The sequence below is a fragment of the Gadus chalcogrammus genome, chromosome 5 (genome assembly GCF_026213295.1).
Source record: "Gadus chalcogrammus isolate NIFS_2021 chromosome 5, NIFS_Gcha_1.0, whole genome shotgun sequence".
Lineage (NCBI taxonomy): Eukaryota > Metazoa > Chordata > Actinopteri > Gadiformes > Gadidae > Gadus > Gadus chalcogrammus.
Window position 1 is genome coordinate 19,875,167 of NC_079416.1, and position 17,246 is coordinate 19,892,412.

The following is a 17,246-nucleotide window of genomic DNA, read 5'->3' on the forward strand; positions in this document are numbered from 1 at the left end:
GGCTCTTGGTGGAGGCCCCTGGTTAGAGCCAGCTCTGTGCTCAGCGCTCTGTGTCAGAGTCTCTTCCCCCTCAGCAGCTGCAGCAGGTTCCTGCTGTAACAGCTCAGTGTCTACGCAGTGTGACTGAGGGAGGTTTTTGTACGGCTCTCAATCACTGTGTGAACACAGGGCCACTATGGCGACTCTGACAGTGATAAACTGCTGCATCTTCACGCTGGGCGCCGGTGATGGTCAGAGAGAAGTCAGTGCTGCTTCCACTGCCACTAAACCGAGCTGGTGTTGGTGATACAAGTTGGTTTGCAAATTTGATGAAGAGCTTGGGGGCTTCACCAGGTTTCTGTTGGTACCAGAACATACCCTCATCTCCATCACTCCATCTGTAAACCGCTGGGTTTGTTTTACAGGTCAGAGTGACTGTGGTTCCTGGATTAAAGGACACTACTGGTGTCTGAGTCACAGTCACCTGACTGCTGGTTCCTGTAGGAAACAAACCAACCAAACATTGAGTTATCCAATAGAAAACACAAGCAAACAGAGAAGGGTGGTCCACATTTAGACTGAGTGGAATGAACCAACCTGTTAAGGATCCACAGACCACTGTCCAGAAAAGGAGGGTGAGGTGATTCATGGTTGCCACGGTTTCTGGGGTGTTGAGTGACAGCTCAGAGTCCTGCAGTGTTGAACTCGGAGGACTTTAAACCCTCTCAGAACCCCAGTTTCAGCTGAGCATGCAAAGCTTCCTCTATATGGAAATGACCTGTTTCCACTCATCAGACTGGGGGTGAGAGTGACTGCAGACGTTCTGGGGGGACCACTATATCTCTTCTACATTCACACCATTGGAATACAAATTCAGATTTAATGGAAACTATTGGAATTTAAAATGCATAACATTTTATCTGGTTGAAGCCAATCTTGGTTTGTATGAAATCCATTAACTTTCTATTTGTTTGAAATAAATTGTCGTTACATTATTACCTGAACCCAGAATAATAGATAAAAACATATTGTTCTGTACATAATAAATGCATGAATATAACATTGGCTTGAAGGTTTTTTATGAAGTCAAATTAATAGACATGTTTTAAAACAATAAACCTTTTGTAAAAGAGCCTTTAAAAATGTTATGACAAGAAATTAATGATGAATGTATTTCATTAAATTACTATACATTCATAAAATTACTATATATTAATTATAATATTTCCAAATAATCAAATATTGACTAATTCATCCATTCTAGGGAGAAGCCAGTGTTTGTGTGTCAGTGAGATGAGTCTTTAGTGTGCGGGAGGTTTTTGTACAGCCTCTTAATGAGTTTGTATCACTGTGGTTGACTTTTGGTGGAGGCACCAAACTCATCGTTGACTGTAAGTACAAGGACACTTTTCTTTGCCTGGCATATTTAACTTTCTCTCAATATAATTAAGGGTGATAATCTTATGTTTTGGAATTTCTATATTTTTAATTTCTTGTCGTTTTTTCAAAGATAAGCTGAAGACAAAGTGTAAATATATTGTGGTACAGAGTTCTGACTTTCAAAATACACTGCATATGTTAGATATGTTCTACAATATGATGTATTTCATGAAAGACCTCATTATTGCTGTGGCATTATTCATTTATTGAATTGGCAAATAAGTAATATTTAAGTTTGAAGAAATTCACACTTGTCGATTAATGTTAACCCAATAAAATGCTAAATTTTGAAGTTCAATCATTTTAAATATAAACATGTTGTTACCGTTTTAATGAAGAGATTTTAAACACAATGGTTCCCTTCCTCTTTAATGTCAACAACTGCTGGTGAACAGGAAGCTGTCCCTTCCCTCTGTGCTCCTATGAGGCTGATGTTAACTGAGCCTGTTGTCCACTCCTCTCTCTCTCTTCCAGTGGGAGTGGTGCAGCCCACGCTGAGCGTCCTCCCTCCCTCCAGAGTGGAGCTGGAGCAGGGCAGTGCTACACTAGTGTGTACGGCCAGTGGGGGCTTCCCCTCAGACTGGAAGCTTGGCTGGAAGGTGGGGGGCAGCAGCAGGTCTGGGGGGGTGTCAGATAGCCTGGGGGTCCTGGGGAAAGATGGCCACTACAGCTGGAGCAGCACCTTGACCCTCCCTGCAGACCAGTGGAGGAAGGCGGGCTCAGTGAGCTGTGAGGCCAGTAAGAATGGCCAGACGCAGCCTGTCACTCAAACCCTGAATCCTGGAGAGTGTTCAGAGTAGAGAGGCTCCAGCATGGAGGTACTGGAGGATACAGATCTCCTCTGACACGTCTGCTCTATGACTCTCTGTCTCAGGTGGCACCGCAGCTTTTGATGATTTACATTAATATAACTCGTGTTTGATTCATTAACATGATGCTTTCTGTATTTTACCCGTTGCTTGCGTTGGTCACTTGTTGAACATTTAATAAAGATTTAAAGAATAATTTCTTTCTTGTCATCATTAACTATTGTTTATCTTCTGCATTTTCGAATTAATGTGGCTTCTAATGAGCAAATAAAACCTCTGCCATCTTCATCAAACAAATTGACCCACCATTTTGAATGAAGGGTTAAAGCTATGGTGTGTATCTCTGAATGAGCAAATTGTTGGTTGTGTGAATGTCCTTGGATAGTGTGTTCAATGTATTCAGTGGACCAGTGTCAGTCATAGAGCCACTGCTGCTGAAATGACTGATATGTGTCAGGCTGACAGTCACTTCATAAAATAGTAGTTCAGAAAAAATTCCCAAAAGTTTTTGCAGATACAACTTAGAAGCATGTTAAAGTATGTCTCAAGAGACATTCAGTATCCATCACCAAGACACAGGAACCCTAGTATGATGAGTGGTGGAAAAAGTTAGATATTCATAATATCTGTCTATGAGTCAAAGACCAAACCGACAACGCTAAAAGATGTGTTTCTTTAAACGTATTCTGTGTGCGGTGAACTGTACATATTCAAATGATGTCCAGTTTAGTTTAGCAGATGTGCACTGTGTCCTTTGAGTGACAGAAAGTCAGAGTAAATGTAGGGGGGAGGTTTTCAGAAGAGTCTCTGGAGACTCCAGTGAAAGCAGTATGTGTGCACGTCTCAAAACCAGCTAGATGGCGCCCAGCTCAATTGACCCATTGTCTTTGCGTCCTTTCCTTCTGCCCTTGTAGTCCAAGACGTGCTGCCCTCAAGCTTTCAAAGTACAATGCTGCAACTGGTGGATTTGTATCAATTCACATAATTATCCATCCCTGCTATTTTGTAGTTCCCCTAAACACCCTGAAACAACTTGAGTCTCACATACTTATGCCGCCATACGCAACAGTGCAAGCAGGGCAATGGCGACCAAGCACGCAGTCCTTCCTCCCTCACTTTATAAACCACCAGCCGCCACTGTGCGAATGGAAATACATTTACCATGAGATCATGTTCTCACTTGCTGTGTGTGTTTGTGTATCTGTTTCCGTGTCTCTGTTCTAGTGCTACCAATTTGTACAGCTGACAACAGCTAACAATAAATAATATAATTTTTAAGAATAAATGTGCCTCCTGCATGAGATGTGCGTAGCTGAATAGGGCCGCAGGCCTAAGCTACTGTATGTTGTTATATTTTATAACATCTGTCTTAATGCTGGTACTTGGGGAGACAAATATTTTCTCAGGTGGTACGCGGTATAAAAAGTTTGACATCCACTGATCTAATATGTTGTAGTTGAGGAAGTAGTTGTGTGTAATATTTGGTAGTTGAGGTAGTACTTGTCTGTTTTATAATGCTGAGGAATCTAATGCTGGCTCTTGGTTGAGGCCCCTGGTTAGAGCCAGCTCTGTGCTCAGCGCTCTGTGTCAGAGTCTCTTCCCCCTCAGCAGCTGCAGCAGGTTCCTGCTGTAACAGCTCAGTGTCTACGCAGTGTGACTGAGGGAGGTTTTTGTACGGCTCTCAATCACTGTGTGAACACATAGGGATCAATGTAGCTCTGACAGTGATAAACTGCTGCATCTTCACGCTGGGCGCCGGTGATGGTCAGAGAGAAGTCAGTGCTGCTTCCACTGCCACTAAACCGAGCTGGTGTTGGTGATACAAGTTGGTTTGCAAATTTCATGATGAGCTTGTGTTCTTCTCCAGGTTTCTGTTGATACCAGAATAAATGGGTATTGCCATGAACCGCTGTGTTTGTTTTACAGGTCAGAGTGACTGTGGTTCCTGGATTAAAGGACACTACTGGTGTCTGAGTCACAGTCACCTGACTGCTGGTTCCTGTAGAAAACAAACAATCCAAACATTGAGTTATCCAATAGAAAACACATCAAACAGAGAAGGGTGGTCCACATTTAGACTGAGTGGAATGAACCAACCTGTTAAGGATCCACAGACCACTGTCCAGAAAAGGAGGGTGAGGTGATTCATGGTTGCCACGGTTTCTGGGGTGTTGAGTGACAGCTCAGAGTCCTGCAGTGTTGAACTCAGAGGACTTTAAACCCTCTCAGAACCCCAGTTTCAGCTGAGCATGCAAAGCTTCCTCTATATGGAAATGACCTGTTTCCACTCATCAGACTGGGGGTGAGAGTGACTGCAGACGTTCTGGGAGGACCGCTGTGTCTCTTCTACATTCACACCATTGGAATACAAATTCAGATTTAATGGAAACTATTGGAATTTAAAATGCATAACATTTTATCTGGTTGAAGCCAATCCTGGTTTGTATGAAATCCATTAACTTTCTATTTGTTTGAAATAAATTTTCGTTACATTATTACCTGAACCCAGAATAATAGATAAAAACATATTGTTCTGTACATAATAAATGCATGAATATAACATTGGCTTGAAGGTTTTTTATGAAGTCAAATTAATAGACATGTTTTAAAACAATAAACCTTTTGTAAAAGAGCCTTTAAAAATGTTATGACAATAAATGAATGATGAATGTATTTCATTAAATTACTATACATTCATAAAATTACTATATATTAATTATAATATTTCCAATGAATCAAATATCGACTAATTCATACATTTTAGTGAAAAGCCAGTGTTTGTGTGTCAGTGAGATGAGTCTTTAATGTGCGGGAGGTTTTTGTACAGCCTCTTAATGAGTTTGTATCACTGTGGTACACTTTTGGTGGAGGCACCAAACTCATCGTTGACTGTAAGTACAAGGACACTTTTCTTTGCCTGGCATATTTAACTTTCTCTAAATATAATTAAGGGTGATAATCTTATCTTTTGGAATTTTCTATATTTTTAATTTCTTGTCGTTTTTTTAAAGATAAGCTGAGGACAAAGTGTAAATATTTGGTACAGAGTTCTGACTTTTAAAATACACTGCATATGTTAAATATGTTCTACAATGTGATGTATTTCATGAAAGACCTCATTATTGCTGTGGCATTATTCATTTATTGAATTGGCAAATCAGTCATATTTAAGTTTGAAGAAATTCACACTTGTCGATTAATGTTAAGCCAATAAAATGCTAAATTTTGAAGTTCAATCATTTTAAATAAAAACATGTTGTTACCGTTTTAATGAAGAGATTTTAAACAATGGTTTCCTTCCTCTTTAATGTCACCAACTGCTGGTGAACAGGAAGCTGTCCCTTCCCTCTGTGCTCCTATGAGGCTGATGTTAACTGAGCCTGTTGTCCACTCCTCTCTCTCTCTTCCAGTGGGAGTGGTGCAGCCCACGCTGAGCGTCCTCCCTCCCTCCAGAGTGGAGCTGGAGCAGGGCAGTGCTACACTAGTGTGTACGGCCAGTGGGGGCTTCCCCTCAGACTGGAAGCTTGGCTGGAAGGTGGGGGGCAGCAGCAGGTCTGGGGGGGTGTCAGATAGCCTGGGGGTCCTGGGGAAAGACGGCCACTACAGCTGGAGCAGCACCTTGACCCTCCCTGCAGACCAGTGGAGGAAGGCGGGCTCAGTGAGCTGTGAGGCCAGTAAGAATGGCCAGACGCAGCCTGTCACTCAAACCCTGAATCCTGGAGAGTGTTCAGAGTAGAGAGGCTGCAGCATGGAGGTACTGGAGGATACAGATCTCCTCTGACACGTCTGCTCTATGTCTCTCTGTCTCAGGTGGCCCTGAAGCTTTTGATAATTGACATTAATATAACATGTCTTCTAATCAATAACATGATGCTCTCTGGATTTTACCCCTTGCTTGTGTTGGTCACATGTTGAACATTTAATAAAGATGTTAAGATTAAATCCTTTCTTGTCATCATTTGCTATCATTTATCTTTCGTATTTCCAAATGAATGTGGATTCTAATGAGCATATAAAACCTCTGCCATCTTTATCCAACATATTTCCCTACCATTTTGAAAGAATGGTTAAGGCTATGGTGTGTATCTCTGAAGGAGCATGGTATTGTGTGTGGGGATTTCCTTGGAAGGTGTTTTCACTTTATCCAGTGGACCAGTGTCAGTCATAGAGCCACTGCTGCTGAAATGACCCATGTGTGTCAGACTGACTTTATGTCACTTCATATAATAGAAGTTCAGGCAGATGCTCCAGATTTCTGCAGATACAAACTCAGAAACTTGTAAAATTACGTCTCAAAAGACATTCAGTATCTCTCAACAGTACATAAGAACCCTAGCATGCTGAGTGGTGGAAACAGTTACATATTAATAATGTCTGTCTATGAGTTAAAGACCAAACCGACAACGCTAAAAAATGTGTTTCTTTAAACGTATTCTGTGAGCAGTGAGCTGTAGCTATTCAAATGATGTCCAGGTTTAGCTTATGTGCATCTGTGTCTCTTGAGTCACAGAAAGTCAGGGTAAATATAGGGCTGAGGTTTTCAGAACAGTCTCTTGAGACTCCAGTGAAAGCAGTATCTGTGCATGTCTCCATACCAGCTCAGTTGCGCCCTCTAGTGTGTAACCAACACCATTGCAATAAAGACTGATTCCATGACCTCCACTCTGTTCACCTCTTTAACAATAATTAAAATATTCCCGAGTAGCATGCTTTTGTTTCATCAGGATTGACCCTTAGTTCATAGATAAATCACGTCAATCCAATATTAAATCTCCTTATTTCACGTGTGCCCTCTGACTGGACAGCACAAAGACACTGGGGAGCTATGGGGACACGGTGTTTGGATCGTATTTATTATTGTTCTACGTACGGTTTGGTGACCCTGGTCAGAGTCCAGTTTATTATTTAGTATATGTTTTTTCGTGTCTGGTGGGGGGGTGGACTTCGGCTGGGGATCCCCCCCCCCCCCCCTCCCCCTCCCGCTCCCTACCTGGTGTTGGGGGGGTGGAGTGTGTGTGGTCGATGGCTGGTTGAAGCAGCCTCACTGGGACAGGCTGCACACCTGTGGTGAATCAGTAATCAAGGCACAGGATAAACCAGTCGCGCGCGCACACACACACACACACACACACACACACACACACACACACACACACACACACACACACACACACACACACACACACACACACACACACACACACACACACACACACACACACACACACAGGACATAGCTCTGTCACGTCTGTGTTCACCTCCTTGCGTTGTTTGTAATTTGTTGTTGTTGAGGCAGTAGTTTTATCCAATAAGTTGCAGTTGCGGTAGTAGTTGTATGTTATACGTAGTAGTTGAGGTAGTAGTTGTATATAATACGTGGTGGTTGAGGTAGTACTTGTATATTATAGGTGGTAGTTGAGGTAGTAGTTGTATGTAATATTTTGTAGTTGAGGTAGTAGTGGTATATTAAACGTGGTAGTTGAGGTAGTACTTGTATGTTTAATAATGCTGAGGAATCTAATGCTGGCTCTTGGTTGAGGCCCCTGGTTAGAGCCAGCTCTGTGCTCAGCGCTCTGTGTCAGAGTCTCTTCCCCCTCAGCAGCTGCAGCAGGTTCCTGCTGTAACAGCTCAGTGTCTACGCAGTGTGACTGAGGGAGGTTTTTGTACGGCTCTCAATCACTGTGTGAACACATAGACACTGTTAGGAATGTGGGTACTCTGACAGTGATAAACTGCTGCATCTTCACGCTGGGCGCCGTCGATGGTTAGAGAGAAGTCAGTGCTGCTTCCACTGCCACTAAACCGAGCTGGTGTTGATGATTCACGTGTACTGACACGTGTTATTAGGAGCTTGGGTTCTTCTCCAGGCTTCTGTTGATACCAGTACAGAAAATCATTGTTGTAAACTGCTGGGTTTGTTTTACAGGTCAGAGTGACTGTGGATCCTGGAGTAAAGGACACTACTGGTGTCTGAGTCACAGTCACCTGACTGCTGGTTCCTGTAGAAAACAAACAAACCAAACATTGAGTTATCCAATAGAAAACACAAGCAAACAGAGAAGGGTGGTCCACATTTAGACTGAGTGGAATGAACCAACCTGTTAAGGACCCACAGACCACTGTCCAGAAAAGGAGGGTGAGGTGATTCATGGTTGCCACGGTTTCTGGGGTGTTGAGTGACAGCTCAGAGTCCTGCAGTGTTGAACTCAGAGGACTTTAAACCCTCTCAGAACCCCAGTTTCAGCTGAGCATGCAAAGCTTCCTCTATATGGAAATGACCTGTTTCCACTCATCAGACTGGGGGTGAGAGTGACTGCAGACGTTCTGGGAGGACCGCTGTATCTCTTCTACATTCACACTTTTGGAATACAAATTCAGATTTTATGGAAACTATTGGAATTTTTGATGTATAACATTTTATCTGGTTGAGGTCGATCTTGGTTTGTATGACATCCTTTGACTCTCTAATTTAGATGTATTATTACCTAAAACCAGAATAATAGATAAAAAGATATTGTTCTGTTTAAAATAAATGCATGATTATAACATTGGCTTTTAGGTTTTTTAATCGGTCAAAAAAATAGACTTGTGTTAAAACAATAAACCTTTTGTAATTTTGCGTTTATAAAGGTTATGAAAATAAATGTAACTGAATTTATTTCATTAAATCTATTCAAACAATTAATTTATATTGATTATAATTCTTCCAGTGAATCAAATATCGACTAATTCATCCATTTTAGTGAAAAGCCAGTGTTTGTGTGTCAGTGAGATGAGTCTTTAAAGTGCGGGAGGTTTTTGTACAGCCTCTTAATGAGTTTGTATCACTGTGGTACACTTTTGGTGGAGGCACCAAACTCATCGTTGACTGTAAGTACAAGGACACTTTTCTTTGCCTGGCATATTTAACGTTCTCTAAATATTATTAAGCGTGATAATGTTATCTTTTGGAACTTTCGATATTTTTAATTTCTTGTTATTTTTTAAAGATAAGCTGAGGACAAAGTGTAAATATATTGTGGTACAGAGTCCTGTCTTTTAAAATACACTGCATATGTTACATATGTTGTGCTACAATACAATGTATTTCATGAAAGACCTCATTATTGCCGTGGCATTATTAATTTATTGAATTGGCAAATCAGTCACATTTAAGTTTGAAGAAATTCACACTTGTTGATTAATGTTAACCCAATAAAATGCTAAATTTTGAAGTTCAATCATTTTAAATATAAACATGTAGTTACCGTTTTAATGAAGAGATTTTAAACACAATGGTTTCCTTCCTCTTTAATGTCACCAACTGCTGGTGAACAGGAAGCTGTCCCTTCCCTCTGTGCTCCTATGAGGCTGATGTTAACTGAGCCTGTTGTCCACTCCTCTCTCTCTCTTCCAGTGGGAGTGGTGCAGCCCACGCTGAGCGTCCTCCCTCCCTCCAGAGTGGAGCTGGAGCAGGGCAGTGCTACACTAGTGTGTGTGGCCAGTGGGGGCTTCCCCTCAGACTGGAAGCTTGGCTGGAAGGTGGGGGGCAGCAGCAGGTCTGGGGGGGTGTCAGATAGCCTGGGGGTCCTGGGGAAAGATGGCCACTACAGCTGGAGCAGCACCTTGACCCTCCCTGCAGACCAGTGGAGGAAGGCGGGCTCAGTGAGCTGTGAGGCCAGTAAGAATGGCCAGACGCAGCCTGTCACTCAAACCCTGAATCCTGGAGAGTGTTCAGAGTAGAGAGGCTCCAGCATGGAGGTACTGGAGGATACAGATCTCCTCTGACACATCTGCTTTATGTCTCTCTGTCTCAGGTGGCACCGCAGATTTAGATGATTTACATTAATATAACTTGTCTTTCATTCATTAACATGATGCTCTCTTGATTTTACCCCTTGCTTGTGTTGGTCACATGTTGAACATTTAATAAAGATTTAAAGAATAAATTCTTCATTGTCATCATTAACTATCGTTTATCTTCTGCATTTTCGACTTAATTTGGCTTCTAATGAGCAAATAAAAAACCTCTGCCATCTTCATCAAACAAATTGACCCACCATTTTGAAAGAAGTCGGTGTGCATCTCTGAATAAGCAAAGGGTTGGTTTCGGGATGTCGTTGTAAAGTGTGTTCAGTGTATTCAGTGGACCAGTGTCAGTCATAGAGCCACTGCTGCTCACTGTCAGACTGACTTCTGTCACTTCATATAATAATAGTTCAGAGAGATGTCCAGGTTTTTGCAGATACAAACTCAGAAACATGTAAAAGTAAGTCTCAAAAGACATTCAGGTTCTCCCACCCAGACATAAGAACCCTAGCAGGATGAGTGGGGGAAATAGTAACACATTCATAATGTCCGTCTATGAGTCAGACCAAACCAACGTCGCAAGAAAATGTGTATCATTAAACGTATTCTGTGAGCAGTGAACTGTAGCTATTCAAATGATGTCAATTGTTAGCTGATCTGCACCTGTGTCTCTTAAGTGGCAGAAAGTCAGTGGAAATGTAGGACTGAGGTTTTCAAAGGAGTCTCTGGAGATTCCAGTGAAAGCAGTATGTGCACATTTCTCCATACTAGCTCAATGACGCCCTCTAGTGTCCAAACAACGTGATTACGAAAAAGACTGATTCCATGAACTGTGTGAAAACGCAGATGGATCCAGCGTTGAGGATCTCCCGGGGAGCGAGTTCCACAGAGTGGGGGCAGCCACCCTAAAGGCTCTGTCCATAGCTGAAGTCCCTAACCCGGGGTGGGGGGGTGGGGGGGTAAAGCAGTCCGTGGTCTGAGGAACAGAGATTCCGGGAGGGGGAGTAGGGTCTGAGGAGCTGTGAGAGGAGCGGGGGCTAGAGGGACTGGGGGGTGAGGAGGAGGAGGAGGAGGAGGAGGAGGAGGAGGAGGAGGAGGAGGAGGAGGAGGAGCTACAGGACCTTAATGGGAGCCGGTGGAGGGGGAGGGGATGTGTAGGATATATTCAGGTCCAAATCATGTAGGTGGGGCAGAAGGGTCTGAGGTGAGCGGGTGACAACACCTGGCTCTTAGACCAGCCAAGGGCTTAATTAGTGCCGAGGGGAGCACTGTTGTTTTTAGATTATTGAAAGTTTAGATTATTGAAAGTTATTTTGAATTATTGATTTCGGTTTTTTTGTTTATTCATTTTCCATTTGTTGCCTCCTGATGGACATTTTTTGTACCTGAATAAATTCATGCCAACGGCCTTGCTAACATCGGTCGCACTGCCTCCAATCCTTCCACCGCCGCAAGGCCAGCCTGGTAACAGGAACCATTGATAGGGATGAGTCTGGGACCCCCCCAGGTTGGGGACTGGAGAGAAGGGGCAGACGGAGCAGCCGTCCATGGAAGGACCAGATCCCCGACCTTCTGGGGCCTGGGGGGCCCAACCAGGACTCTGTCTTCTAACTGCTGAGGGGGGGGGGGGTCATGTAATGTATGGAAGTTGAGGTTGTAGCTGTTTTCAATTTGTTGACGTTTGAGTTGCATACAAAGTTGTAGTAGTTGAGGTAGTAGTTGTATGTATAATATTGTAGTTGAGGTAGTATTTGTGTGTGATACGTGGTAGTTGAGGTAGTAGTTGTATGTTTAATAATGCTGATGAATCTAATGCTGGCTCTTGGTTGAGGCCCCTGGTTAGAGCCAGCTCTGTGCTCAGCGCTCTGTGTCAGAGTCTCTTCCCCCTCAGCAGCTGCAGCAGGTTCCTGCTGTAACAGCTCAGGGTCTACGCAGTGTGACTGAGGGAGGTTTTTGTACGGCTCTCAATCACTGTGTGAACACATCGCCACTATGGTAACTCTGACAGTGATAAACTGCTGCATCTTCACGCTGGGCGCCGTTGATGGTCAGAGAGAAGTCAGTTCTGCGTCCCCTGCCACTAAACCGAGCTGGTGTTGGTGATACAAGTTGGTTTACTAATTTCATGATGAGCTTGGGGGCTTCTCCAGGTTTCTGTTGGTACCAGAATAAATAGGTATTGCCAAGAACCGCTGGGCTTGTTTTACAGGTCAGAGTGACCGTGGATCCTGGAGCAACGGACACTACTGGTGTCTGAGTCACAGTCACCTGACTGCTGGTTCCTTTAGGAAACAAACAAACCAAACATTAAGTTATCCAATAGAAAACACATGAAGCAAACAGAGAAGGGTGGTCCACATCTTGACTGAATGGAATGAACCAACCTGTTAAGGATCCACAGACCACTGTCCAGAAAAGGAGGGTGAGGTGATTCATGGTTGCCACGGTTTCTGGGGTGTTGAGTGACAGCTCAGAGTCCTGCAGTGTTGAACTCAGAGGACTTTAAACCCTCTCAGAACCCCAGTTTCAGCTGAGCATGCAAAGCTTCCTCTATATGGAAATGACCTGTTTCCACTCATCAGACTGGGGGTGAGAGTGACTGCAGACGTTCTGGGGGGACCGCTGTATCTCTTCTACATTCACCCTTTTGGAATACAAATTCAGATTTACTGGAAACTGTTGGGATTTATAATGCATAACATTTTATCTGGTTGAGGTCGATCTTGGTTTGTATGAAATCCTTTAACTTTTTATTTGAGAGATATTATTACCTAAAACCAGAATAATAGATAAAAACATATTGTTCTGTTTATAAATAATGCATTATTATAACATTGGCTTGAAGGTTTTTTATACGGTCAAAAAATTAGACTTGTGTTAAAACAATAAACCTTTTGTAATTTTGCGTTTATAAAGGTTATGAAAATAAATGTAACTAAATTTATTTCATTCAATCTATTCAAACAATTAATTTATATTGATTATAATGCTTCCAGTGAAACAAATATCGACTAATTCACCCATTCTAGTGAGAAGCCAGTGTTTGTATGTCAGTGCACTGAGTCTTTAATGTGCGGGAGGTTTTTGTACAGCCTCTTAATGAGTTTGTATCACTGTGGTACACTTTTGGTGGAGGCACCAAACTCATCGTTGACTGTAAGTACAAGGACACTTTTCTTTGCCTGGCATATTTAACTTTCTCTAAATATAGTTAAGCGTGATAATCTTATCTTTTGGGACTTTCTATATTTTTAATTTCTTGTCGTTTTTTTAAAGATAAGCTGAGGACAAAGTGTAAATATATTGTGGTACAGAGTTCTGACTCTTAAAATACACTGCATATGTTAGATATGTTCTACAATATGATGTATTTCATGAAAGACCTCATTATTGCTGTGAAATTATTCATTTATTGAATTGGCAAATCAGTCATATTTAAGTTTGAAGAAATTCACACTTGTCAATTAATGTTAACCCAATAAAATGCTATATTTTGAAGTTCAATCATTTTAAATATAAACATGTTACTGTTTTAATGAAGAGATTTTAAACACAATGGTTTCCTTCCTCTTTAATGTCACCAACTGCTGGTGAACAGGAAGCTGTCCCTTCCCTCTGTGCTCCTATGAGGCTGATGTTAACTGAGCCTGTTGTCCACTCCTCTCTCTCTCTTCCAGTGGGAGTGGTGCAGCCCACGCTGAGCGTCCTCCCTCCCTCCAGAGTGGAGCTGGAGCAGGGCAGTGCTACACTAGTGTGTGTGGCCAGTGGGGGCTTCCCCTCAGACTGGAAGCTTGGCTGGAAGGTGGGGGGCAGCAGCAGGTCTGGGGGGGTGTCCAATAGCCTGGGGGTCCAGGGGAAAGATGGCCACTACAGCTGGACCAGCACCTTGACCCTCCCTGCAGACCAGTGGAGGAAGGCGGGCTCAGTGAGCTGTGAGGCCAGTAAGAATGGCCAGACACAGCCTGTCACTCAAACCCTGAATCCTGGAGAGTGTTCAGAGTAGAGAGGCTCCAGCATGGAGGTACTGGAGGATACAGATCTCCTCTGACACGTCTGCTCTATGAATCTCTGTCTCAGGTGGCCCCGCAGCTTTAGATGATTTACATTAATATAACATGTCTTTGACTCAATAACATGATGCTTTCTGGTTTTACCTCTTGCTTGTGTTTGTCACAGGTTGAACATTTAATAAAGATGTAAAGAATAAATCCTTTCTTGTCATAATTTGCTATCATTAATCGTTCGTATTTCCAAATTAATGTGGATTCCAATGAACATATAAAACCTCTGCCATCTTCATCAAACAAATTTCCCCACGGGGGGAGGCTATGATGTATATCTCTGAATGAGCAAAGTGTTGGTTGTGTGCCTTTCCTTGTAAAGTGTGTTCACTGTATTCAGTGGAGCAGTGTCAGTCATAGAGCCACTGCTGCTGAAATGACCCACATGTCTGACTATCTTTCTGTCACTTCATATAATAGTAGTTCAGAGAGATGTCTAGGTTTCTGCAGATACAATCTCAGAAAGATAGAAAATTAAACCTCAAAACAAATTCAGTATCCTTCACCAAGACATAGGAACCCTAGCAGGCTGAGTGGGGAAAACAGTAACATATTCATGATGTCTGTCTTTGAGTCAAAGACCAAACCGACAAAAGCTAAAATATGTGTTTCTTTAAACGTATTCTGTGAGCAGTGAGCTGTGGCTATTCAAATGATTTCCAGTTTAGTTCAGCAGATGTGCACCTGTGTCTCTTTAGAGACAGAAAGTCAGAGTAAATGTAGTGCTGAGACTTTCAGAAGAGTCTCTGGAGATTCCACTGAAAGCAGTGTGTGTGCATGTCTCCATACCTGCCCAATGGCGCCCTCTAGTGTCCAACCAACGCCATTGCAATAAAGACTGATTCAGATTTAGATTCAATACTTTATTGCCCTACAACTCTGTACGAGATGCTAGGGATTTCTTTTAGTGAGCTCATTACAGTACATAACAAAGACCCACACAAAAGACACTTAGATACAACATATAGGCAGATTAAAGAAAATGGGACATCCCCTCACATAAGACATATAGCTCTCTTACACCTGGCTGACAGGCCAGGGTAAGTGCTGTATGTTTGATTAAAGTGGCAGGGGCTTATAGGTGCAAGTGATGTGCAAATTGGCATGGATCAAGTCATGTGCAAATATGCATAAGGTCCAATAAATAAGTACATAGTTAAGAAAACTCCCAGTATATAAAAACAGTAGAAATCTGTGCGTATTATACTATACAGGGCCACTGGGTGAGTCTGCATTCCTGATGTACTGGTGTAGGGATGTAGAGTTGTTAAGAGGTGTAATGGTTCTGCAGTATGTGCTGTTGAGGAAGCGGGAGGTTTCAGTGTGGACGGCCCTCAACCTCCTACCTGATGGGAGGGGATTGAAGAGGGAGTTAGCAGGTTGGACAGTACCTCTGCTGGACAGTAGAGTTGCCGTACCAGACTGTGACTGAGAACGTAAGGACGCTCTCAAAGGTGGCTCGGTAGAACTGCTGCATCCCCTTACAGGCCACCCCAAACTTCTTTAGTTGGCGGAGAAAAAGAGCCTCTGGTGGGCTTTTTAAATAATAGCAGTGATGTTATCTTCCCATTTCAGAGAGGAGGAGATTATTGTGACCAGAAATGTGTAGGCCTCACCTGGCCTGAGTCAGGCTGATTGGACTCTGGGGCTGAGACAGGCTCACACCTGTGGAGAATCAGTAATCAAAGCACACAGGGTAAACCAGCCGTCCCACACACACACACACACACACACACACACACACACACACACACACACACACACACACACACACACACCACAGTGGTAACTAAATCAATTTTCAACCGTTTTTCTTCGTTCAAACCATTTAACAAATCTACACACTTGTATCTTCCATAATATCTAAACGGAATTTCGATATCATTTAAACTTTCTTCAGAGTCACAGTTTTAGTTTCATACCGCTTCGTTTTCAGCTGTTTTTATTGAAGATGTCTTCCCATTCTGATACACCTACTTCTTATGACATGAGAAGACACACACACACACACACACGCACATGCACATATAGTCATTAATTCCCGCTTTGCACCTCCATGCCACGCAATACAAAATACAGTTCATATTGGATTCTGAGCATTTGACAATGTAGTGTCATTTGTTTATTTCATATATATTTGTGTACCAAGCATGATTTACAAGGAAAGGACATATATTTTAATTTCTTCTGTATTCATCTGTATTCATATTCACATAAACTCATACTACAACATTTTAATGCAAACCAGTGTCGGGGAGCCTCTGTCCATCCTGGCCGTACCACCTGGTCAGGAGGGAGGGAGGAACGGACAGAGGGTCCCCCCACACCTCTTGGTATGACAGCTGCCCAAGGCCGCAAACCAAGCCTACGTCTGACTGGAGGACGACGGGCATCAAGCTACACTGCTGCCATGGTCTCTCCTGACTCCGGTGAACCTCACCACCACCACCACCACCAGCTACCAGTAAGTTGCCTTGTTTTGTATTTCTCATTTGCCAGTTGAGGGGAACATATTTAATTTAGTATTACAGTGTCTACGGAAAAGCAGGCAACATGTTCCCTCTTGGGCCTAACTCATGAGCCACTTCTGCAGCTGCTTCACCAGCTGTATGGACACATGAACTGATCTTCTAAAGGTGTATGCTGAGGTGGCTTCATCAAGAACACTTGGCTCTCATATCACTAAATCCTACTGGAGGGATAAAGGCAGATGCTGTATACTGTGAGGACAGTTGCTTGGTTAAGCAGAAGACTCCACTCATTGGTACACATGTAGACAAATCTAGGAAAATAAAAATTATTCTATTTCCTCAATGCACATGGCAGCCTTTGCATCTATTTGGCAACCTGTAATAGGCGAGTTTGGAAGGCTGGTTAGTCACTGACGGGTAAGATCCCACCTTAAACATTGGGACAACCTAAGGCAGGCACAGTCACGATTACACTGCTTCACTCAAGTCACTAAAATAATGACAAATGGTTACATGATAACGGTTGCCATGTGAAAAATATGTGCTTTTACGATATATGCCTCGTTATTAAAGAACAGCAGTACTAAACTGTGATAAAATGGGAACCCACACTTTGTTGATCAACTTAAATGGGATGATATGTAGGTAGGACAAGTAAGGAGAGATTACAATGGAGAGCAAATGTCAAAAGAAGATCC

At 42.7% G+C, this 17,246-nt stretch overlaps 3 gene segments (V, D, J or C); all 3 read left to right on the top strand.

Moving 5' to 3' along the window:
• Positions 1–1,339: 1,339 nt before the first annotated feature.
• Positions 1,340–2,378, top strand: LOC130382952 (immunoglobulin kappa constant-like; the record flags this gene model as incomplete). The annotated part of the segment is given in 2 exon segments: positions 1,340–1,370; positions 1,894–2,378. Coding segments are annotated over 2 exon segments (357 nt in total), but the record flags the coding sequence as incomplete, so codon positions are not given.
• Positions 2,379–5,085: 2,707 nt separating this feature from the next.
• LOC130382943 (immunoglobulin kappa constant-like) lies at positions 5,086–6,130 on the top strand (the record flags this gene model as incomplete). The annotated part of the segment is given in 2 exon segments: positions 5,086–5,119; positions 5,639–6,130. Coding segments are annotated over 2 exon segments (360 nt in total), but the record flags the coding sequence as incomplete, so codon positions are not given.
• Positions 6,131–9,067: 2,937 nt separating this feature from the next.
• LOC130382949 (immunoglobulin kappa constant-like) lies at positions 9,068–10,113 on the top strand (the record flags this gene model as incomplete). The annotated part of the segment is given in 2 exon segments: positions 9,068–9,098; positions 9,625–10,113. Coding segments are annotated over 2 exon segments (357 nt in total), but the record flags the coding sequence as incomplete, so codon positions are not given.
• Positions 10,114–17,246: the final 7,133 nt, after the last annotated feature.